Genomic DNA, 24,549 nt, shown 5'->3' with positions numbered 1-24,549 from the left:
AATCTAACTTCTTTGTAAAAAGCACTTTTCTCCAAACTTTCTGCTTTGTGCAGATGGATTTTCACTGCACATCCACAAGTTAAACATAGCTTTGAAGTGAGTGAAAAAAGTGTAGCTGAGTCACACATCATATAAAAATAGAGTAAACAATCAAATTGATCCCTCTCTTTGTAAACCACTCTTAAATTACTCTCCGACTCTCAATATTTCAAACTAGTCCCTGTCTTTTCAAAAGTTTCTCAATTGGACAGAGACTAGTTTGAAATATTAATAAAGTTAGAGACTAATTTGAGAATGACTTACAAAGACAGAGACCAATTTAATGGTTTATTCGATAAAAATAACATTGACAATACCTAAACACCAACATTTAATAAAAAACCGAACATATGTTAATTTAATTAAGATGGGAAACAAAAGGTGGTAGTAGGTTCCAACGGTCTAATAATTCTCAAAATGGCTGCATTTACTTAGTTTTCAAGTATCCTACACCATTGGTTATTGGTCCTTAACTTTAATCCTCTTTTCACTATTTCAGTCCCCAATCAACGGTAACCTTTTATACACATTCAGACCCTTTTATACACATTCAGACCACATACCAAGAACACCTTTTTCCTCATTTTCAGCCTCATTTTACCCAAAGTAGCTCAAATCATATTAAATAAATGAATTAATAAATGAAATAACACTTCTCATAGCATAACATAAACAAACACCATTAAAAAAACAGTGCCACCTTAAGAACTAATTAAACTACTAATAAGTGATTAAAGTAATAAGCTACATATCTTGATTACATGATCTGATCAGAAAATGACGGAAGTCTCCGAAAGAAGTTCACGAAAACAGTCGGCATGTCACCCCGAAACCTTGGATGCCTCAGATAATAAAACCCGGCCAAAAGCACAAACCCTTTAAACGGCACAGCATAGAAAACCAAAGACATTACCAAACAGAACACCGCAAACATCGCTGTAGCACGTGGGTCTCTCCAACTAAACAAAGCTTCCAATCTCTCACCCTGTGCTGCAACGTCGCCAATCAAACTTTGTGCCCTCCCCGCAAGAGCACGCACCCTGTCGTACCTGATTCGAACCACTTCCACAGACCTCATTGTTGGAAACCCATCAAACTCTTCGTCAAGTTCATCCAAACTTACCATGTCCACGTAGGACATCCTCGGATCCATGTTCTTTGGCACCCTCATTCTGTTCCTAAACCTCAAAATCAAAATCAAGAAAGCATACATGAACACTGTTGGTAGAATCAAATAAGGACAGAACACAATTGCTATGAGAAGTGCGTGAACTAAAACCGTTGTTGCAGGATTCACCCATGTGCGAATTCCATCTAACCAATAAAACACAGTCGTCGCACGTGACAAAAATCCAACTAATCTAAACCAATTCGCTTTACTTTTCCTCATGCTCCACACATGAGTATCAGAATCAAGCATGAACTGAACCACTTCAGAACCCAAAGCCGGTTCGGACCGGGCTAAACGAGCGGTTACTATCTTCATAGCGGTTTGTCTCAACACATCTTGTTGACCCGGGCCGAATGGTTTAACATAATGCATTCTTGGTAGAATTGGACTTGTATAAGCCTGCATTAAACTCAACCATGAAGAACATGAAAATCTAACCGCAATTTCAATCTCACCCATTCTCCTCGCACCGCCTGGCAATAAAACAATCAACGAATAAGAATTAACGTAAACACGGTTAGTGTCTAGTGTAGACAACCGCACACGAATTTTCCCCATTCTAACATCTCTAGCATCTTTCTGAAACCTTCCATTGTCGAAAACTCCAATTGTGAGAACCGTGCAAGGATCATAAACATCCCATGTGTATTGCTCATTCCATCTCGGGTTAAACCGGTCTACAATAGTCCTGGTTCGAACCCATTTTGGACCATATTTCGCCACCACATAAGCATCAGTTGTTCCACGTGTCCCATCTTTGGTTTTCACCGGAAGAAGATTCGTTGCTCCACGAATCCCAACTTCAAGTAAACCAATTGGAGGCTTCATTAACTGCTTCGCAGAAGCACGAACATCGCTGGTCACATGAGCTGCTTCATCTATCACATGATATCCACCTTCTAAACAAGCACGAATATGTATCCTACCTGTGCAGAGACAAATCCAAAAATGTCAATTAGTGGGAGCAAGATTATATACAATTAAATTAATGACATCTTTATCATTGAACATCTCGTGCATATAGCTAGGTTGATGACATAAGAGACACTAAATGAGTTCTAAATCATATAAACTAACATAACACAATAATTTACTATTTTATCCGTTCCTAAATATAAGCTCATTTTCAAATTATTAAATACATTTGTTCATTCTTTTATAAATAAACTCTTAATTATCTCTTAATATCACTAAGTATGTTGCAATATGAAAAATCAAAATCAACTATATACATATACATACGGCATTTTAGGTATATACATATATAAAATAAACACATCAAGTACAATATCAACAGTGAAATATGCAATATATTTGGACAAAGAGTAACATTTACCTGTGTAAGAAAGATTTTCCTCTGAACCACAAAGATTAAACCATCTCGATTTCACATCCGTCCGATCATCTAATCTCCTCTCCATCGACGCCACATGGATCTTCGTTTTCCCAATTGATCTTGAATTTGAAACATCTTCCAATGTAATAACTAGAAACGGTTCAAACGGCTCAGAAGCCACAAAAACCAAATCTTCATTCCATGTCGGATTACCTGAGCTGACTAAACCGGTCCGACCGGTTTTAAAAACCTGAGCACCAAGCTGAGCCTTAACAAAAAGCTCAGGACTCCGAACCTTATGTTCGGAGCCCGAACCAGCCAAACCCAGTTGTAAATCCTGGGTTTGGATAACCGTTAATCTCAAATACCACAACTTCGGAGAAAGATAAACTTTTGCTCGTGTCTCCGGTATCAAACCACCGGAATCCGACTGCCACGACTCCTGGAAAGCTTCATCTGCTTGAGTTCCAATCCATACCGCAATCATGACGTCATTTCCCGGTGAATTCTCCGATTCAAGCGTATACCATTGCGGTGCTAATGGACTATCCGGTGGAACTCTCTTCGGAACTTCTTGCAAATCAAACGACACCGTTCCGAGTGAAATCTCCGTTATTTGTTTCTCTTTGTTTTCTGATTCTGATTCTGATTCGGACCAAACGGAAACTTCTAAAGAAGTTGAATTAAGTCCTTCTTTATCAAAAGCAAAAACCTGATCCCAATCTTTACCTTCATTTTCACTCTTTGTTCTCACACTATGAGTTCCAATCACAAGCTTTGAAAAAAGCTTCACAGATTCAGATTTTGATTCACATCGCTTCGCTTTAACAACGCGAACATATAGAAATGGCATTCGATCAACTAGATCGTATGCCACACTTCTGCTTCGATCTCTACTCAGAGATCGAAGCTCGTGATCACTCACATTGATCACATCAGCACGTTTCTGAACAATTTCATATTGTTTCTCTTTGATTTTCACATCCTTCGTTTCAGCTACCGGTGGATTAACAACCTCCGGTGCCGGCGGAGTTGCCGGTGGATTCTCCGGTGGATTTCCCGGAGCCGGAGTTTTCTCTGCTGGAGTTTCTTCTTTTGGTTTTTCCTCTTCTTTTGTATTTTCTTCTTTTTTCTTCTCATCACCGGCTGAATCGGTAACCGGTGGATTCTCTTCTTTTTTCTCACCATCACCGGCTGATTCGGTTACCGGTGACTTCTCTTCAACTTTCTCTTCTTTCTTGTCATCACCGGCTGAATCGGTAACAGGTAAAATTTCATCCACGTAAGAAATTTTCAAACCAAGTTCACCTTTAATCTGAGAGAAAACGCTCCTTTTTTCTAACGGATAGTAAACAATCACTTCTTCACCGCTTTTCACAAACGTGCTTCCAGAGATTTTAACTTTTCCTAAAAAAGTACTTCTCTTCCCAGTTGTTTTTTTGTCGTTGTAAAGATTGATCTCCATCGTCTCAGAGGTCATCGACTCTTGGTCGAGGACTAAAAACTCGAGTTTCTCGTCCCATTGAGGATTCAAATCTCTTGATTTTGTTTTTGTTCGCTTTCTTTGACCATCGAAATCAACGATCGCATAAGCGCTCGCTGTTCCTTGACCGTCTTTGGGCATTAGATTCTTTGCATTGATGACTTCGACGATTAGTTTCCTTACAGAAACTACTTCCGTCGTAGTCATTGATGAATTATTTGATTGAGCTTTGAAGTGTTTTTATTAATGAGAAGAGGTAACAATTGAGAAACAGAACAGCAACGGTTTTTTGAGGTTATTGTTGAATGAATGAACAATAAGTGTAAGAGTTTGTTTATGTTCTGTTAGAAGTGAAAGAATGAATGAATGTGAATGTTATGAGTTATGAGAGAGAATGAGTTATAAGGTTTATTTATAAGAGGAGAGAGAAAGGAAGGAGCGTGACACGTAGGATGAGATGTGACACGTGAGAGAGTGAGTCAGCGTGTCTGGTGCTGCTGAATGTGATTGTGCTACCAAATTGAAGAAATTGGATTCTCTGTTATTTGGTGCTGTAAGTTAATCTTTTCTGCTACTTGTTCAATACAAATTAGAATAATAGAGATTATTTGAATGATGGGAGTTAAGTTATTGTCGATAATGCTAAATTCACATCAATCAAAATCATTATGTAGAAATAGATAAATATATGATTTTGATTGGTGTTTATGAAGTATAGATACGGACACAAATATCAACAACGGCACTGACACACGTCGACACTGTTAATAATTTGAAAAATCACATAATTTAATCTACGTGTCGGTGTTAGACACGACACGTGTCCAACATCGAGATACGTCTAACTCAAGGAATGTCTGTGCTTCATAGATTAGTGTCAACTTAGCATGAGTAGTTTTGTTCACTTTCATTGATGGGTAAATAAGAATTTATCATTTAAAATCATACTTGAGACTTGAGATTATTTATTGGGGTTTTTTTTTTCTTTCTTGATGTCCGTGGTTTGAACTCAGAATCTTGCATATATTTGCATTGTCCTTGCCAACTGAGTTAAACCGACGGAAACAATTGGGTTTAATTTAACTACTATGTGATCTATCTGGAACATTGAATTCATATTTTTTTTTTGTTACAACATTGAATTCATATTCTAAGTTCAATATATTGGTATCTTTTTTAATTCTTTAAATAATGTATTAAAAACACTTGTTATTTTACCTTTTCAAATTTGATATTTTGATTTAAAAGAAAAATTAGGCTACATATTTTGTGAATTGTCTGGTATGAATCCAAAGATCATTGCCTGTGTGAATGAAGAAATATCCTGATAAAATATCATCCTTTTTATAAGTGTTTGTTTTTTTAAGGTTTGAACTTTAAACCTCCTTAGTCCTTACAACTTTAACTCACCAACTATGTTGCTAATAGTTATTATTTTGTCTGTATTAGAGCTTGGTGTTTGGGAGAAATAACAAAATTGACATTTTGTATGTACCATGTGAAAGCTGAAGTTTGGTAGTAAATTTTTAATGTAATGGGTAAAGAAGCTTTTCTTTTGTTCATGATAAAAGCGTTGGAGGTGAAAATGCATGAGTGCCTGCATTTGGTGCAAAGAAACTTTTACTGCAGCAGGCACTCATAATTCATCTTTTCCTTTACCTTACTTTCCTTCTTTTCTTTTTAATTATATAAACAAAAATAATTCTACTCAAGAGAGAAAAAAAAGTACAATTTGGTATCATGGTGGATTTGACGGATTGTAGTTTAGATATATAAAATCATGGGCGGTCTTGAGGGTGGGAAGCAAGGGCGGCAGTCTAGGATATCATTTTTTTTATATTAAAATTATTATTTTGTACTTAGTAATTAGTATTATATAGATTTTTTTTGAAGGAAGTATTATATAGATTTTTATTAATTCGCTTTAATTAATTATATTAAAACTATATTTTTAATGAACTTCGATTATAAATAAATCTTTTACAATAAAAATACAAGAAAAAATATTAAAATAATTAAAATAAAATAATTTTATTGTTTCGTCAAAGCCACCAAAAACATTAGAATCATCCTTATATAAAATGATGATTGTTTCATTATGACTCTGATCACAATCAACTGTGATATCAAATATACACTAAACTGATAATGCTGTGGATAGATTTTAATTAATCCTTAGTGCCTGCTCTGAGTGCACCACTTATACATATGGTTCAAATTAAATTCAAAGGCTGCTACCACAGTCATTACATTACACTGTACCATTGCAGTTAAATTATTACATAAGAAAAAGACCCAGTATGGGTGCAGTTATTTTAAATCACAGTACCATGTGTTAGTTTAATTTACATACACGTAGTTTTGGATAATTTTTTCACTAAAATTTTTACCTTTTTTTAATCACATACCATGTGTTAGTTTAATGCATGTGAGTCAGCACAAATCAAACTCAAGATATTGTCTTCAATCAATAAATAAAATAATATAGACATAGATTCTCATTAAATTCAGTTCCTGCAGAATTATTAACTTCTTTATTGTCCTATTATCTGATCCAAATTTTTGTTTTCTTTATATGTTCATGTTGTCTTTGTCCAATTGAAAAAAATCCCACTTGTAGTATCAATCTGCAAATATGAACGTTGCTTTGTTTCTGTGTTCATGATAATAATAATTTCTTGATCAGATAATAAGTTTAGAAAATGACACTAAAGAATGAATTTATGAACACTTGAATGTGATAATGTGTGTTATGTTGGCAAATGGCAATAACCGCTATATGTACGGTTCTGACAAGATGCATGCTGCTAGTATTTAATACTATACTATAGTACTTTAAATTCATAAAAAAAAACAAAGCATACTATAGTACTTTTTAACAATATTTTGGTAACGAATTTTAAATGGAGTTGCATGTTGAATCGGTTGATGCTCATGCTTTTCAAGTTTTTTAGTGGGGATAGCTTCATGCTTTTCAAGTTGAGTTTGATTTAGTGAGTAGGTGTACATTAAAAAAGAGATGGAAAGGTTATATTAAATACACATATCAAACCTACTCCTCATTTCTTAGGTATAAGAGAAATTTGAGTCAACAAAAATGAATTTATTTGATCCTATTTTTTAACCAGATACATTAACTTTAGATTGTCTTGGTTACGTCGTTTTTAAATAATTCATAAGTAAACCATTCATATTGAATGAGGGCGTTATTTCCCTTTTTCTTTTTACATGGGAAACCTAATTTATAAATTGGATAACATGAGTAGATTGTTATTGACAAAACATAAATAATGTCTACCTAAGATAAAACAAATGATCATAATTTTCGAGATACACGACAATCAAAAACAAAAGTTTAGATGTTTCATTTATATACATCATTTCACACATAAAAGAGGATACTACATTATGGACACCCTTATGAATCATATTATCAAAAGTTGGAAAACGGTCGTTTAACAATCTTCAAACAAAGAGCGACGCATTTGATGGAATCAAATTATTCTAAGAAATCGCGTACAACGTAGAATCTGATATTAAATTAAATTTAAAGATCAACTCACAAGCTTCTTTGATTCTAGCACATTTTGTGAGTTTTTATGATTCTGTTATGATTCTTCAATAATCATGCTCTTATGATTCTCCAATAACTATAACCATCAAACTCTAATGATTCTCCAATAATCATGCCACATTTTGTGAGTTTTTAGAGTTTGATTGATATTTAGATTCTAGCAGGTTTCACTGATACTGAGTCTATTTTGTCTTGTTCTTGTTGCAGCTAGTTAATTGTTGTTTCTGCACCTCTATGAAGCATGGATGCTATTTGGATTAGGCGTGTCTCGGTGTCGGACACGTGTCGGATCCGACACCGACACAACACCGACACTTGTAATTACACTGAATTATGTGATTTTTTTAAATTATTAGACGTACAGGCGTGTCAATGTCCGTATCATGTCTGGTATCCATGTCCGCATTCGTGCTTCATAGGTCTGCACAAAAACGGATTTTGGTTGTTGGCACTTATGCTGGTTTTACTTGTTGCTACTGATATTTTTTATTTGTAACATTAGTAGGTACTATGAATTGTATTAATTGGTCAACATTAGTTTAATAAGAACTAATAATAATGTGTCAAACACTTTATTAACTTATTGCATCCAAATTGAATGCAATATGCTTAATTTAGTTTATATTTGATCTAATATTGTTAATGTGAATATGTGATTCATTTGTGAAACCTTTTTCTTTCTTCCCTTGGGAGACATGCATAATTGAATTAGAAGCAGAATTGAATCAGTTAAGATAAGATAATTCTTGACTGAAACAGAATATGGTAAATTTCATTTTACACAGAGAAATGATATTTAAATAACCACATTTTAAGACAATTTTTATGACAATTTTCTCCTTTCTTTTCTAGTCGACCTCTGGTGGGGAGAATCAGTTTTGCAAGTCTCCACGGAAAATTATGCACACTGTTAGGGACCTTCAATTTCCAAATTACCTTTGACAATCCTTGGTTCAGTGAAAAATATCCAGTCTCGTCTTGACCGAGCTATAGCCTCTGATAGTTTTATCAACATGTTCTCTCCTATTAAGGTAAAATATCTTCAGCACTTTGGTTCAGACCATTCGGCAATCAAGATTTCCCTTGAAGAATTTTCTATGATAACCACAAGAGTCCATCTGTTTCGTATTCAAAGAATACTGATCAAAAGAGGCCAATTGTGAACAGTTAGTTAGAGACATTTGGAGGAGAACCAGGGGTAACTGTGGTGATAAACCAGCTGTTATCCAATCTCTAGATGAAGAATTTAATCATGAGTAGTAATACATAGATCACCTTAGGTGGCATGTACCACTTGTACACCCACACACATAATTGTGACATATATTCATGTGATCCCCACATACACACACAAAAAACTCATATTTATTGTCTCCTACACACTTTTACATGGGATGGTACAATGTGTGTATGGAGAAAAGGATGTACATGAAACATTATCCTTTGATCATGTAAAAACCTGTTTTTCGCTAGAATTATTTTATTAATTTATCATGTGTTTATATGAGTTTGTATGTGATTATTTGTCATTGTGTGTATTTTATTTGGGATTAGTGGATTGTTGCCCTAGAAAGGTATTTTGGTCATTTTAGACTAAGGGGTATTTTTGTCATTTGGCAAGTAAGGGTAAATTAGTCATTTTTTGTTAAGAAGGTTATTTTTTGTATTTTGGTGAGAATGGTTTACTAAGTTACTAGTGAGTTGGGGTAATTATTTAGAGATGATAATTAGAATTCTGCTCTTCCCCCTGCACTTTTTGCTCGCGCCCAGCATGATTTCTTGTTATACCCCTGCGGGAGTTAAGTCGCGAACATGCCAGTGGTGCGTGACTTAAGTCACGCAGAGCTTATAAAATAATTTGAATATAGTAAATAAATTAAAAAAAAGTGAGTTAAGTCACTATGCGTGACTTAAGTCACGCAACATAACTTAACTTGCGCACATTTTTACACTTGCGTTAGTTAACTAACACAAGGGTAGTTTGGGTATTTCAGCTGGGAGCGAGTGAAACTTGCAGGGGAAGAGCAGAATTCTGATAATTATTCAGTATTTTGACGGTTTAAGTATGTAGTAACTTTTGAGAATTAGTTGGTAACAATGTTGAGTCCATTTTGACAATTAGAAACCTAGCCAATTAGAAGGTGATATATAAACATAACTCTTGTGAGAAATTAGGTTAAGTCTTTCATTACTTCATTTCACAAAAACATAAGAGGTAGAGAGATAAAGTATATCACAAGAGGAAAGAAGAGCAAACTAGAGAGGGAGCTTGGGGTTTGAAGAGTTAGGAGTTAAATTGAAGCCATAGATTGGATCTTTGAAGCTAGAGGTAAGGGAGGTAGATATTTTTCATCAATTAAGCCATAACTTCTTATTTTTAATTATGGGTTTAAGTGCTTTTGTGTGAATTGTGACTTTTGTGATTTTGATGATGAAGTTAGAATATGGTTCCATGACCGGATAACTTGCAATTGGCTTTATGTTCATGATGATATGATAGAATAAGAATGAATCAATGATGATTGGGTGTTTAATTTGATGAATGTCATAAGATGGATAGTTGTCCGTCTTTAGGTGAAAGGTGACTTGAAACTTTATTGTTTTCTTTGAGTTGATTGTTGTTGATGACAATTATGTTGATGATTTTAGTGTTGATGGTTTATTTATGGTGGTGAAATCTTACATGCAAATTGGTGATGAATGCATGTATGAAAAATGAAGACGAAAATGACGATGATTTGTTTGTTGAACGTATGCGTTGTCGAGTCATATGTTCATGCATTCGTAACTGTTGAGTCAGATGTTTATATCCATATTGGCGACGACCGAATACTTTGTATTCATATTGGCGACGACCGAATACTATGTATTCATATTGGCGACGATTAATGATACATATGTATCTTGAGGTGACGACTGGTACCACATGCATATAGAGTCATGTCTAAGCGCATGACATACATTTGATAATTGGTTATATGTGTCATACTTGCTTATGTGCTTGGTGAATACTTGCATTGGTGAAACTTGGTAAATTATATATTTGGTGAATTGTGTACTTGATGATGTTTTGTTATTTTTGGTGATACTTGTACACTTGGTGATTTTAATTGATGATGTTTATTTTGGTGAAAAATAATGAAGTGTGAATTATATGTATGTGATTTGATGATCTCTTGGGTGACGATGATTTCCTTGCTTATACTTTTGAAATGATGAATTGTGTTGGTTGAGTTGATTAGGCTAAAATGAGGAATAAGATGAGTAATTCTTATATTGATAGATGTTATAAGTGATGAGTTTTTGATGATGATTTAAAGTATGAATATACTCGATGTATTACGATAGAGGTAGGATGATATGATTTGCATTGAATTGAAGATAATATTCATATGGAGGTACTATTATAGGAATGTGGCGTATGTGATGACAATTCATCTTACGTTATTTTTAGCATGTTTTTTAGTTATTTTCAGTAGTATTTAGCAGCAAAAAGGAGGAGTATTAGAGCAATTGCCTATGATTTTGGGGCTTTTGTAATGTGTTCTATATTTGAGTCTGTAATTCTAGTTTTCCCGAAATAACGCAATTTTAGGGTGTTTTTGAAATAATTCACGGAGAAATCATGCAAATCAGCAAATCAAGAACATCTGAAGAATTGTGACGACTTATGAAAACCAATAATGAAGATTTAGGAGGCCTCGGAAGACTTACAAATGGGGGGAGTTTTGTTCCCAAATTTCCGAGGCAAGTTATTTGAAGACGAAGACCGAAAACGACAGAAAATCGGAGATTGGGCCCAAGAAATAGACCTCATGCTCCTAGGGCATGGATTTGGCAAGCCATGCGCCTATGAAATGCAAATTTCCATACTCACATGCGCCTAGAGCATTTGGCATGCGCCCCGTGCATGCAAAAATGTGGGGCGCAACCGCCTTTTCCTGCTTCCGTGTTGGGTAAAGCCCGCACTTTAAGCCCAAACTTAGGTAGAAACTCTCGTTGTAAATACCAACATTCCTCATTCATAAATTCTCGTTCAGAACTGTGGCAGTTCAAAAGGAAGGCTACTTTGGAGCTTCGGGAGAGTTTCTATCTTCTCCTTGATTTTCTAGTGTATGTTTTTATCTTTTAGTAATTTGTTTTTAGTTACCATGTGTAACTGATGACAGTCAGTTATACACTATTTTTAGAGTCACTTTTAGTTAAGTTTCTAGTCTATTTTCATTAGTTTAATATTTAATTTATAGTCATTTTTTAATAAATTTTCATTTTTGTTTTATTGAGTCAGTAATGTATTATTAGTATTATTATACTTTTATTGGTCAATAAGTGTATCAAATCAAAGTGAGAAAATGAAGTGGACAGGACATATGGAACAAGTGCAATGCTAACTTGAATAAAAGAGTGATTGTCAACAAAAGGGTGTGAATAGCAGGTGAATGAAAGTGAATGAGAATTAAGAAAGAAAGTGGATTGGCTTTGGTGTAGTGATGGGTCGATGGAATAAGGCTTTATGACCCGAGAATTAAAAAGAAGTGAGGTCTGATATATGACGGTACATCATGAAACAAAAGTGAGGAGGTCGTGGGACAAACACTAGCACACTTTTGGAGAGATTTGGTTTCTTAGATAGAGATGACATTTCTAGAGAGAAACACAAAATGAGATGTTAGAAGTAGATTCTTATGAAGATTTGTTGAGACATCATGAATTTTAGCATGAAATCTTCATCTTTCTTTCATCCTTTGCCAAGTTTGCATAGACATATGTAGCTACATCTACCCTTGTGGGTTTTGAGGTATTCAAACAAGCCATTATGTAAACTCTTGATCTTTTAATATATGGTTCTAGTTTATTTATTCATAATTGTTATTATTCTTGCATTTAAAGCTTTATTTGAGATTTGAAATGTTATTGACAAATACTTTTGAATCTAGGGTTAGAATAATAATCTAAGTTTTTATTCTAGACATAGGATTTAATCTTTGATAATCACTTTGTAATTAAGAACTTAATACTTTTGGGTCGTTTAATAGATTGAGAAATCGTCGATTAAACGATCCGATCGACTTTGTGATTGTTTAATAGTTTGGGAAATCGACTTTTGAGTAGTCCATTAGAAATCACGACATCATTTGGACACGAATGATGTTGTTTAGTGATTATGCTAATATCGTTTAAAAAGCTAGAATCTGTTATTTGATTGTGAGATTGCAGTTGTTACACTTGGTTGAGTGTGTCTGACCCAAGCGAAATGGCCCTATCTCTTCTCTATTTATTTTATGTCAAATAGTTTATATAGGTTTACACAAACACACATTTTAAATCCATATACTTAGAACAATATTGATTGTTGAATGGCTTGAATATCGCGCTAGTCCTTGTGGAGACGATATACAATACTTACTTTTGATTGATAGAAAAATACTACATCAATAACTAAATCTTTTTAGGTTAGAGTTCTAAGATGAACATCTGTTTATTTTTGTTGGATACTTATTTAATCTAATGCCGTTTATATTTTATTTTTTTTTCGTTCGCTATTAAGTTTTATTAGGAAATTCTTTAGTTTATTTTTGTGATAGGTGCAACCCTAGATTAGGTACTTAGGTTGTGACATGGCCTAACATTGCTATCACTAATTGGATGCTTATATCTTGATATTTATATCCTTTTACTCATAACTATCTGTCTAGGAAGTAAGTGATTAGTAACTAGCGAAAGATACCAAAAGAGAGTTAACCCTGGTAGTAAGTACTTAGCAGGTGATATTACTAAGACTGAGTAGTAACTTTGCTGAACCTAGGATGTAACTGGTTAGTAATTAGGGAAACAAATACATATCTAAAGGAAATAAGGTGTAGCCTAATAGAACCTTTCTCTTGCAACCCTTGGTAAGGTTGACGTAGATTATAGCTGCCCGTTTGTAGAACTACTAAAAGCGTAGAAAGGGTGTGCTATGAGTGTCCTAAGATTCATAGATGGGCCAACCTAAGGGAACCTTGTCCTTCATTGTCTTTTGGGAAACACTAGAATGCCAATTTAAGTTTATTTTTCAATTACCTGTGAATTAGAAAGACCCTGCGCGTAAGGATCATGGTGCGATCAACAGGTGCAGTTAGCCATCGGAGGGATAGACCAAATTAGGTTAGTAACGTCCTAGAGGACTCATCACCTGTATAGTCTACCAAAGATAAATAAACGCGACATTACTGTTACTTAATATCCAACAATATAAAGAGGGGAGATTCTTATAATCCTAATGGCTGCTTAATTTTCTGCAATCAAAATAGGTAAACTTGCTATGTTGCTAACAGATAAAACTTACAACCTTTCTAACCCTTTTATCTTTTATATCGTCAACTTACAAAAATAAGTAACGCGAGTTGTTTGGACGAAACGACAATCCATGTGGATACGATACTCTACTTATCACTTTATTACTAGGTAAACGATTTGGTACACTTGTCATATCTGACCATCGGTCATAGGCCTCTGACAAGCTGTCTGGACGATTCCCACCCCTACCTAGTTGAAAGAGTGTCTCTTAGGATGCTTCTAAGCTAAGAGACACACAATGGTACTGAACTTACATCAGAATGAGACATGTCTTGAAGTGTTGCAACTATTGGACTAATGGATAAATTATACAAATTGATTTGTACAACCTATACGAACACTGTACTTTTTTTTTCTCTCTCGATAGTCTATAACATAAGAACTCAACAGCTAAGCGTGTTCAGCTTGAAGTAATTTTGGATATATCAATTTTTGGGAAGTTTTTTAAAAAACATGCGAGTAAAGACAAAATATGTTGAAAAATTTTGTAATGGTTTGTGGGGTCTGTTGACAATACTTAAAATCGTACAAGGTATTACAAGATTCTAGAAGTAAAATTAAAAAAAAAAATCTTATTGCATTTACATCATTCCTTTTTAATATGATTTTGCTAAATTTTCTCATTGACTTTTATTTTCCTTTTTATTTTATAGTTTTAATCTTGAAATAATAATTATAAAATTAAACAAGGTAATTAATAACATCAAGGTTGATTCAGAGTAAAAATTTAATAAAAACAAACCTTAGACATTGTACCTAAGTTATACACTGTTTTATTCAATGAATATTATGACAGTGTAAAATGGTAAAATATGATTTGACTTATATATAATTTTTTATACATTGTTTTGACCAACTCTCGTTACGTGTATCAAGTCATTCTCGTATTACCTTCCTTGTATACTTAATTTAAAGCATTATAAATAAATATTTCAGGACTATGAAATTTTTATCATATAGCTAACTAGTCTCTTCTTAATTTTCTTGAGCTTTCTTTAGAGTATTATTTTTCATAGCCATGGTGAATAATTTTTGGGCTTTGCCTAGAGAAATAACTCAAAACAATGGCTCTAGCCGTCTTGTTCGACCTGATAGTCAAACACGCAATAACCATCAATCAACAAATGGTTACCTCAGAACACCACAAACCATGCAACAAAGACTCCAAAATCATAATCTAATGGGTGTCAACAATTTCAGTCAAGGTACCATTCTTGTTATTAATGTCCTTTTTTTTAAATGTCGTATTTTTTCTTAAATGTCATTATCTTAAAAATAAGGTTTTGTGTCAAAGGAATAACCCACTATATTATTATTATTATTATTATTATTTTGATCCGTTTGCAAGAGAATTTTCAAGCATCAAATCTAAAATTCATATGAAAACATGAGTGAAGGACAATAGATTTGAATAGTAAGAGTTCTTATCCATATAAAATCGAATCTTGAAAATTTATATGCAAATTGATTAAAACGACAAAAATAACTTTAAAAAATAAAGAACGAAATTGTTATTTGAAACCAAGGTAAGAGACGATGAAAGTAATTTTATCTTATTATTATTATTATTATTATTATTATTATGACGACTTAGGTTAATATTTATTTCACATGCCAAATGCAGGACGGTACCACATGAATAACAATGTTGATAATGCAACTCTGTCAATAAGGAATTTTTCCTTTTCTGCCAATGATACTACATCATTCATAACCGCAGCTCGTTATGGTCGAGTACTACCCTTAGACTTAAGTGTAACAAGCAGCCCACAACAACATGTGAGCTCACCCAACACTACTCTTCTTTATTCTTACCACACAAACTTTGCTCGAAATTCCTCATCCAATGTTGTTGGTTCCCATTTTGCCAATGATACTACATCATTCATAGCTGCAACTCGGTATGGTCGAGCACTACCCTTAGGCTCAAGTGTAACAAGTAGCCAACAACAACATATGAGCTCACCCAATACTACTCTTCTTTCTTCTTGCCATGCAAACATGGCTCGAAATTCCTCATCCAATTTTGTTGGTTCCCATTCTGCCAATGATACTACACCATTCATAACTGCAACTCGTTATGGTCGAGCACTACCCTTAGGCTCAAGTGTAACAAATAGCCCACAACAACATATGAGCTCACCCAACACTACTCTTCTATCTTCTAACCATGCAAACTTGGCTCGAAATTCCTCATCCAATGTTGTTGGTTCCCAAGGTTATGCAAATTGGTCTCGAAATGCTTCAAGACCAATTTTTCAAAATCAAAGGAACTTTCGATATCTTCCATATAGAGAGGGTTCAAATCGTAGGAATAATTCATTTTTATTCAACAATTTCAACCTTCGTCCAAGTGGTAATACAAATAGATTTCACAGCTTGAATGATGGTTCTATACCAAGTGCAACTCCTCCTCCATTTTATCCTATTAACAATAATAATTTAAACATGTTTCTTTCTTCTGGCAATGCTAATCAGGATGCAACTCGTGATACATCAACGAGTCATCGTGTGTTCCACATTCGAGACAGTGAAGCTAGAAATAGATCAATGACTCCCCTTGAGAATGGGTTTGAAGCATTACAAACCGAAAAGAAAGAGCTACTTCTTTTCAAGGATGACAAGAATACAATTCCTACAAGCCCAATGACTGAAGGTGATGATGCAAATGAAAATGATGATGAGCATTTGGATCTCAGACTTTACTTTTGAATGATATATTTTACGTCTTTTGGTTTAATGAATTGTTACTTTTTTCCTCATAATAAAATTTAGATATGTTGCAACTCTCATTTGGCATGGCTCTCATTGTCGTATTTTTTGGTTTATCCACTATACAATATAATGAATTACTTTATGATTACAAAAGAAATACTCGCAGCTTATTAGTATACGAAAATATAATTTTCTTTCAGTGAGTTTGTCTATACAAGCTTTGTTTTAAATAGGGCTTTCACAAATAGACGATGTGATTGAACCTCTCAAATTAATCGGTCATTGAGCCAGATATTGAGTTTTAAAAATATATACTTTCAAGCAAACATAATTTTAATGAAAACAAAAGTTTGTGTATGGAGTGACATAAATGATGTTGTCACAAAATAGTTGAATTAATAATATATGGAGTGACAAAACAATTTGGTAGTATTCGTAGTAAGAAAAAAAAAATTGGTAGTAAATTTTTTAAATGAAATTAAGCGGATGAACTTAAAAGGTAATTTTCGCGCTTTAATGACTATTTTATGAATCTACTATTAGAGTAAATACAACGTATTTTATTTTTTTTTGATAAGTCAAGAGCAAAATGACATCAAAAAGAATAGTGTCCAACTAGGTTGGAACAATACTCTCCTCTGTTGTCAATTGCTCATATATATTATTAAAAAAAAAAATTACATAAAAATTGAGGGGACATAAAACCTGACCCAGTCAACAACCCTAACGGGCAAAAACAAAAAATGATCCATAAAGTGGGTCCAACGCTAAACAATTATAACAATTAAGCACGGGTCTAAAGTTTGGCGAATGAATCGATCGTCAACACTAATCGGATCACGTACCATCAACTCCCTGCAACAACAGACAGCAAGCATTGGTGACTCTTTCGAGTCCACACAGTCCCATGTCAATCAACAAGATGACTGGGATACTCGAGAATGACGTATGAATCGTCTGCCAACACATGAACGATCCACGATCCATCAACTCCCTGCAAAACAACAGCAAGCAATAATCGCCCTTTCGAGCCAAACCATCCATGAACACGACGTTGCGATTCTAAAAGAATCAACACAAGCCGGAACTGATTTTCCTAACAGTAACCAAACAATCCAAATTCATTCAGAAATGATTGAGACTTATTGAAGACCTTCCCCAATTTCTTCGTGCAGTGGATGCAAACCTGTAAAATTTGTAACCTGCAGATCTCATCAGACCGCCACCATGGACGACGACGGCACCAGAAGAAACATACCCCCGAAGGAGTTTGGTGATGATGCAGCCGTGGAGGCTGATCGCATCACCAATACCGAGGCTACATGATGGTCGGGAGATTAGGTGGAAGGATGGTGATGGCGGCGGTGAGGATCTACAACGTATTGAAAGATAGTTAATATATAATATTTACTAAAAGCACATCATTGTTTTAACATATTAACATGAATGTCTTTTAAAAAAATTAAATTAAAATTATACATAGTTCATAATTCTTAATAATATCCATATATAAATAAAATTTCATAAACAACTTATAAGTTAAAATTTAATTATTTTTTTGAAGAAGGTTAAAATTTAATTATTGTTTGAAAATAAAATGGTATAATTTTATTTGTTAAAAAAAGTGATTTATTTTTCTTTCTTTTGTTTAATATTAAAAAAGTGATTTCTAGAACCCCAAAATCAACATAATAACATTTTTTTTATAGAAAAACATTTTGTACAAATAAAAAAAATTAGTTGTATTAATTATGTAAAAATTAATTAGCAAAAGTCCAAGTCCAAGTCATTTTTTTATAACAGCTTAAATTAAATATATGTGAAATATAAATATTATTCTGCCATATTTAATTAATAGTAATCTAAAAATAATTACCTTAATTTTAAATAGTACTATATGAGGATGTCTGATATGCGGACACAGTTCAAAGGTGAATCTTACTAATTTTAGTAAATTTTAATAAAATATTATATTTTTTTTTCTAATTTTTATTATTATATTTTATTTTATTTTTAAATTATAAGATTCCACATCTGGAACATTTTTAATGGTTCATATCATATTAGTCTGACTCATAATATAAATTGTTTATTTTTTTATTTTGAATTTCTAAATTATCCTTTAACTCTTTTTTTTTTTTTATAATTTTTCCCTTAAATTATAAAGTAAAGAGTTGAAAAAGACAAAAAAGATAATAAGGAATTTTTTGTAGAGAATTCAGTTACATTGTGTGTGCAATTGAAGGCAACAAAGACATTGTAACCGTGACTATTAAAGAATTACAAAGTTCTTTGGAAGCTTAAGAAATTACGTTAGACTGAAATAAGTCTACTGGATAAATATACTCATCAAGCATCACAAGCCCAAATAAGCAATAAATGAGGTGATTCAAAGAAAAAGAGGAAGAAAGGTGTGTCAAGAAGATTCAAGATAGGGGGTGATAAACCTGAATCCTCAACCAAAAAGGAAGGAGAACTTACCAAAGCCGAGGAAAGACCAACTAACTTTGACAAGAAGAAAATGTAGTGTTGTAATTGTGAGAAACATGAACACTTTTTTATGTGTTGGTTTGGAAAAGGCAAGAAAACGAAGGAAACTGGTGAAGAAGCAAATAATGTCCAATAGATTTATTTTGAACACTCGTATTTTGATGCACTTTTTTTATGATAGGAACCAACAACGAGATCTGCTCAAAATTATTGTTTCTTGACACTGCTTATTCAAACCATATGACAAGTCACAATAAGTGATTGGTTGACTTGGATGCATCAAGGAAAATCAAGGTCAAATTTTTAGATGATTGAACCTTGAAAGCTTAGGATATGCGAAACATGGTGATCATCCACATGATTGTAACATAGTGCACCAACATTCTTCAAATGATTCAAAGTTGGCTTTCTCCAAGTCCATTTTTATCCAAGAACAACTCTGATCAACCTCTGTGCATGACCTTTTTTTCAAAATGTATATTGCAGTAGAAACTTCATCATATACACATGCCTATCCACTAATTTCCGTTGTATCCCAAACTACCTCTTGATTATATTGGCAATGAGGTTGGATCCAACAGTTACAGCCTTAGAGGTCTTACCTCGACTGCAACTGGATGACGCCCCACATTTTCTAGAGGGTTTTAGAAACATGGTTGAACCTGAACTAAAGGTGGGGGAAATTCCCCATGGCTTATCTAGATCTGGGTCATCATTGTTTCTCCATTGAGTTCTTGTAACTATTATAGTGTTATATTAGTGAAGTGGATTTATGATCGATGATTATTCATGAACATAAAATCAAAGACATCCTGGTGTCTTCAAACCCTCCGGGGTTGATATAAATATATCAGATCATGTCAGGTATCTTAAAGTATTCGTCGATGTATGTGGATAACTTTTCCATAGCTACTACATCAGGTAATCATGAATTGAGCGTTGTAGTCCTGCTACTAGGTTACATATATATCCCTTCAACATAAGGCATGTTACTCACTTGCATAGTACTAATATAAGGCATAACTTGTAGTATGCCAAGCCGCCTTATTGCTTCAAGTAGTCTTGTTTAAAGTATCATTCACTAGTTGGTGCCTCAGGGTTGGTTGTGTCAAAAATATTAGGTTGGGATTAAGGAGTAGAAAGTTCCATTTGAGTACGATGCAGTATTATGTTGGCTTTGATTAACAAAACCATTCTAAATTTGGTTTTCTTGTACTTATTATGAAGTGTCTCTGATTGAATTATCACCAGAATTGGCTCGTATAACCTCCAAATTCTTGACTTATTGAAATTCATTATTAAGCACAGGTTTACCAATGTCAGTAAGTTATTTGCAGATCTAATACATGATTTCATTGATCTCCATGTCAATTTGTTGTCTATTGAAATTCGTTGACATTACTACTGGTGTCTCAAGTCATGTGTTCCAATTGGTGTTGCCTCAGAAACGATGGGAGGAGCCACAAATGTTGGAAATCCCATGTTTATGAAGGCTCGTTCAGTTGAGATTGGATTGACCTTCTAGTTGTTGATGATGAAGGTTGATTCATACTGTTGAGACTCTTTCCAAACCTCGGGTGCATACATTTTATTAATGGCAAATATATTATATATATATATATATATATATCTGCGTGTGTGTGTGTAAAAGGCGAAATAAAAATTTTAATTAGTACATACGTCACCTAAGGTGTATGCGCTAAATGTAGTCTTCACGTGGAGAATTGAAATTTTAAGTGTTAAAAGGTTGTATTGTCCTACTTGACATACCAAATTTGTTTATGAAGCAAGGATTTACACAAGGTTTGGTTGAATGCTCTCAACAGTTAATCCCTTTGTGTTAAGCGATTAGTTCCAAGGAAGAAACATTGTCCCCATTGTGGATTCCTTGACTTCTCTAGTAGATCGTTAGTTACAATTGTTTTTTAATTTTTTGAGCTATACTAAGAAATGTGTAAAATAGAGATAAAGACAAAAAGGTAAAGGGATAAAAGAAAATGTTAAATAAGCTTGTTTGTTCGATTAGATGTGTTAATTAAGGTCTATGAACTGAGTGTTTATTGTAAAACCATTTCCTATTAGTCAAAGGATGTGGCCTAAAGTGCTAAACCTCTGCTCGGCTAATTTTACGGGTTACACGCGAGTTTTCCTCACTGAAGGGATCGTGGCACGCCACATTATTTATATGTCTCCTCCTTCATGTTATGATACGTTAACAGAATCCTTGGTGTGCAGCTCCACTAAGATCGGGTTTCGTCCAGATATGTCAAAATGGGCGTCAAGCCCGTTAAAATGTAGGGTATATGCCTTACAATTTGAGACCATATTTTTTTAGGAATTTTTATCCCGACCCAAAATAGCCCTCTACCCATAAGGGCTAACTCGTGTGAGCCATGGGTATCACGTATGCCTGCATAATAAAAAAACAAAAAATTACTAATATTTCTCTTAAGTCTCATTCTCACTCACAAATGAGGTTATAATTTTTTTCCTTGTTTATTTTACAAAAATTATCTCTAATGAAAAATACAAAATATAAACACAATAAAATATCTAATTAGTTGAGTGTTTAAGAATACATGTATCCTCTTATCTCTAATAAAAATACATGTTTGTTTTTCTCTGTGTGTTAAAATGCATATTTGTTATATTATTTCATAATGTAATTGCACGAGTGCTAATCTTTATGCTGGAACAAGAAAGAGTTTTCTCTCTCTAGCACCTCCACTCTAATAAATCGGCCCTAGATTTTTCTCTTTAAGTTATCTATTTGCTTTTTTTCATTTAGGGGGTGGTTTTGGATCAATTTTGACCCATAATCACCATTCTTCCACTTTTTCTTTTTAATTCAATCTAAATAAGTGATTTTCACATATATCTATATTTTTTTTCTTCATGATTTCGTCGTCTGAGAACGTCGTTGTTTGGTTTTCCAAATTGTTGCGGTGTTCATTTTGTTCATATTGAAATATCAATTATTAATTCAATAATTTGTACATCAACGTTATAGATTCAGAGGCCTTAGTATTCCGATCACTCATTTTGCTATTTTTTTTTAAGCAAAAGGGGTGCAAATCAATTGCAACACCCTAAGTAGAATGAAATAAAAGTAAGTAGTACATAAAACATGCCTCAGTGGCGAAAAAATAACCCCAAATTGGTGAATAAAACAATTGAAAGCTCAAATCCAAGTTCATAATAAATCAAGGCACAAACCGCATGCACAATCTACCAGACCCGATTACGAATCCAAAACCAAATTGCAAAAAATATGACGTGCATCGCTGAAATGCAACAAATGCATATTATGATAACAGTGAGTGAACAAGACCGCCGACACGGAAACGGGTCAACCCACCACCCATTGAGTAGACCCAACAACAACAACTCTCAACAACCATTTATGGTCAATCAATCCGAGTCTAACTAGGATCAACACGTAACAAATACTATAAAGTCTATGACTAATGTGAACGATAACACTTTAATTTTATTTGCATTATTTCGTCAAAAAAATAAATAATAATTTCATTATCTCTTTGTTAAGGTAGCAAATTGGGTCTTTCCGTGGGTTTTGTATTTTATTTCTTCAAACTTTATATGAATTTCTGTGAGATTTTTTTTAAAGATTTTTAATAAAAAAAATAGAAGGTCCCGTTTAAGTTGTGGCTCGTAAAGGGAAGGGCTAGGGTATCATTTTTAGAACACATATTTAAAGAAGACTTTTTGACCTGGTCCGAAGAAGCCTAGAGTCTGTTAGAATCGACAAATGAATCGGGTAGCCCATTTTGACAGTTTTAGACTTTCGTCTTTCATCCTCTTTGCGGTTAGTGGCGCTACTAAGCTATGAATCAATGCAACTCATTAGGTAGGTAGCAAGAGTAAAACATTAAGTTAGATTAATCCACCAACGATGAAAATCGAAAGTTAAGTTAGAGTTTTTTGTTTTTAACCACCAAAAAGACAATTGTTTCACTTTATCAACCAACTTATGTAATGATTATTATATCGAAGCAAACACCCAAATGGATGGAAAAACAGAGATTCATAGTCTTTTGTTCTCTAATATTTTCTTGCTGGATGGTGTGGAGGACGTGTGGTACTAGAGAATGTGTCCATCTAAAGTGTATTTAGTCAAAGGAGCATATCAGTTGCTCTCTAAGGCTTCTTGAATCTTTATTCTTGATTTTTCCAAAGTTCTTCACTAATCTTCAGATGTTTTGATTTGCCGATTTTTATGATTTCTTCGTGAATTACATCAAAAACACCCTATAATTGCTATGTCTCGGGAATAATAGAATTACATACTCAAATATAGAAAATATTACAAATGTCCCGAAATCATAAGCAATTGTTCTAATACTCCCCTGTTCTACTGGTAAAACCTACTGAAAATGACTGAAAAATATGTTAAACAAAGTCATTTAATATAAAACAAAATGAAATAAGTTATTTAAAATAGAAAAAATAAATTAAAATATGGTGAATACAATCAAACTTAAAATAAACCCGTTTAGATGAGGTGAAACAAGTTTCTTTTAACTTAACCAAAGTCATGAGTTCGAATCGAGCTTTGAGTAGTCATGAACTTGCCACCTATTTGGGTCCTACAATAGTTGAAGAATTAGTCTTCGCAGTTGTACGCCGAAAAAAAAAAAAATCAAAGTGTATTGTGAATGCTGAAAATTTTACTGCATAATAAAAACATGGTCCCACGTTCTACAATGTCAATGTAATAACTGATCCGCACGCACGCACACCCACATGAACTGATGTCACAACTTTGACAGTTTTATTCACGGCAGTTTTGGTACACTGCCGGTGTATAAATAAATTCCTGCCAAACCCTAAACCCTAATCCATTTTCTTCCTTCATCATTCTTTAAATTCCGATTCATCAGATTCAAATTCAATTGGTATCACACTGAACCATACATTGTTAATTAATTAACGTAAAAATGGTGAATTGTGATCACTGTTTGAGGAACGTTTCTGGAACTCGAATTGACGAGGGTCAATTGTAAGTAACCTCTTAATTTATTTATTTTTATTTGAATTTTTTGTGTTTTTATGAGTATTGGATTATTGATAATAGTTACTCATAATTTTTCTTTGAATTTGTGTTTTTTGTTTGATTATTGGATTGGAATTGGATTATTGATAATGGTCACTCACAAAATTTATTTTAATTTTCATTTTATTTTTTGTTTAATTATTGGATTGGATTATTGTGTTTTTTATATGATTATTGACAATGGTTACTCACAATTATTAATATTTTTATTTTATAACTTTTATTTGAATTTTGTTTTTGTTTCAATATTTGTTATGATCACTCACAATTATTATTTTGTTTTAGTTTTTTTTTTTTTTTTTTTTGAATTTTGTTTTTGTTGGATTAT

General features: G+C 33.5%; 2 protein-coding genes across 2 annotated transcripts in view; one reads left to right on the top strand and one right to left on the bottom strand.

Annotated features, from left to right (window-relative positions):
- Window positions 1-646: 646 nt before the first annotated feature.
- Window positions 647-4,409, bottom strand: LOC25495818 (FT-interacting protein 7). Its single transcript, XM_013596066.3, has 2 exons — window positions 2,547-4,409; window positions 647-2,136 (listed from the first exon to the last, which is right to left on the bottom strand). Exons 1-2 carry the CDS (start codon window positions 4,234-4,236, stop codon window positions 797-799), a joined length of 3,030 nt encoding a protein of 1,009 aa, XP_013451520.1. The 5' UTR covers window positions 4,237-4,409; the 3' UTR covers window positions 647-796.
- A 19,484-nt stretch (window positions 4,410-23,893) lies between these two features.
- LOC25495815 (transcription factor IIIB 90 kDa subunit) overlaps window positions 23,894-24,549 on the top strand; it is a 14,329-nt gene continuing 13,673 nt past the window's right edge. The window contains exon 1 of the mRNA XM_013596062.3: window positions 23,894-24,167. Within this exon, the coding sequence (XP_013451516.1) occupies window positions 24,106-24,167 (62 nt within the window). The 5' untranslated portion in view covers window positions 23,894-24,105. The remainder of the gene's footprint in view (window positions 24,168-24,549) is intronic.

Source organism: Medicago truncatula, chromosome 6 (assembly GCF_003473485.1).
Source record: "Medicago truncatula cultivar Jemalong A17 chromosome 6, MtrunA17r5.0-ANR, whole genome shotgun sequence".
NCBI lineage: Eukaryota > Viridiplantae > Streptophyta > Magnoliopsida > Fabales > Fabaceae > Medicago > Medicago truncatula.
Note: the sequence above shows the minus strand (reverse complement) of the source record. Positions and strands in the feature narration are given on the sequence as shown.

Bases quoted from the DNA above. Each gene is read 5' to 3' on its own strand.
- LOC25495818 (XM_013596066.3), bottom strand. From the start codon at position 4,236: ATGACTACGACGGAAGTAGTTTCTGTAAGGAAACTAATCGTCGAAGTC. The intron at 2,137-2,546 runs GTAAATGTTACT...GTCTCTGCACAG, and splicing joins GGAAAATCTTTCTTACACAG to GTAGGATACATATTCGTGCT.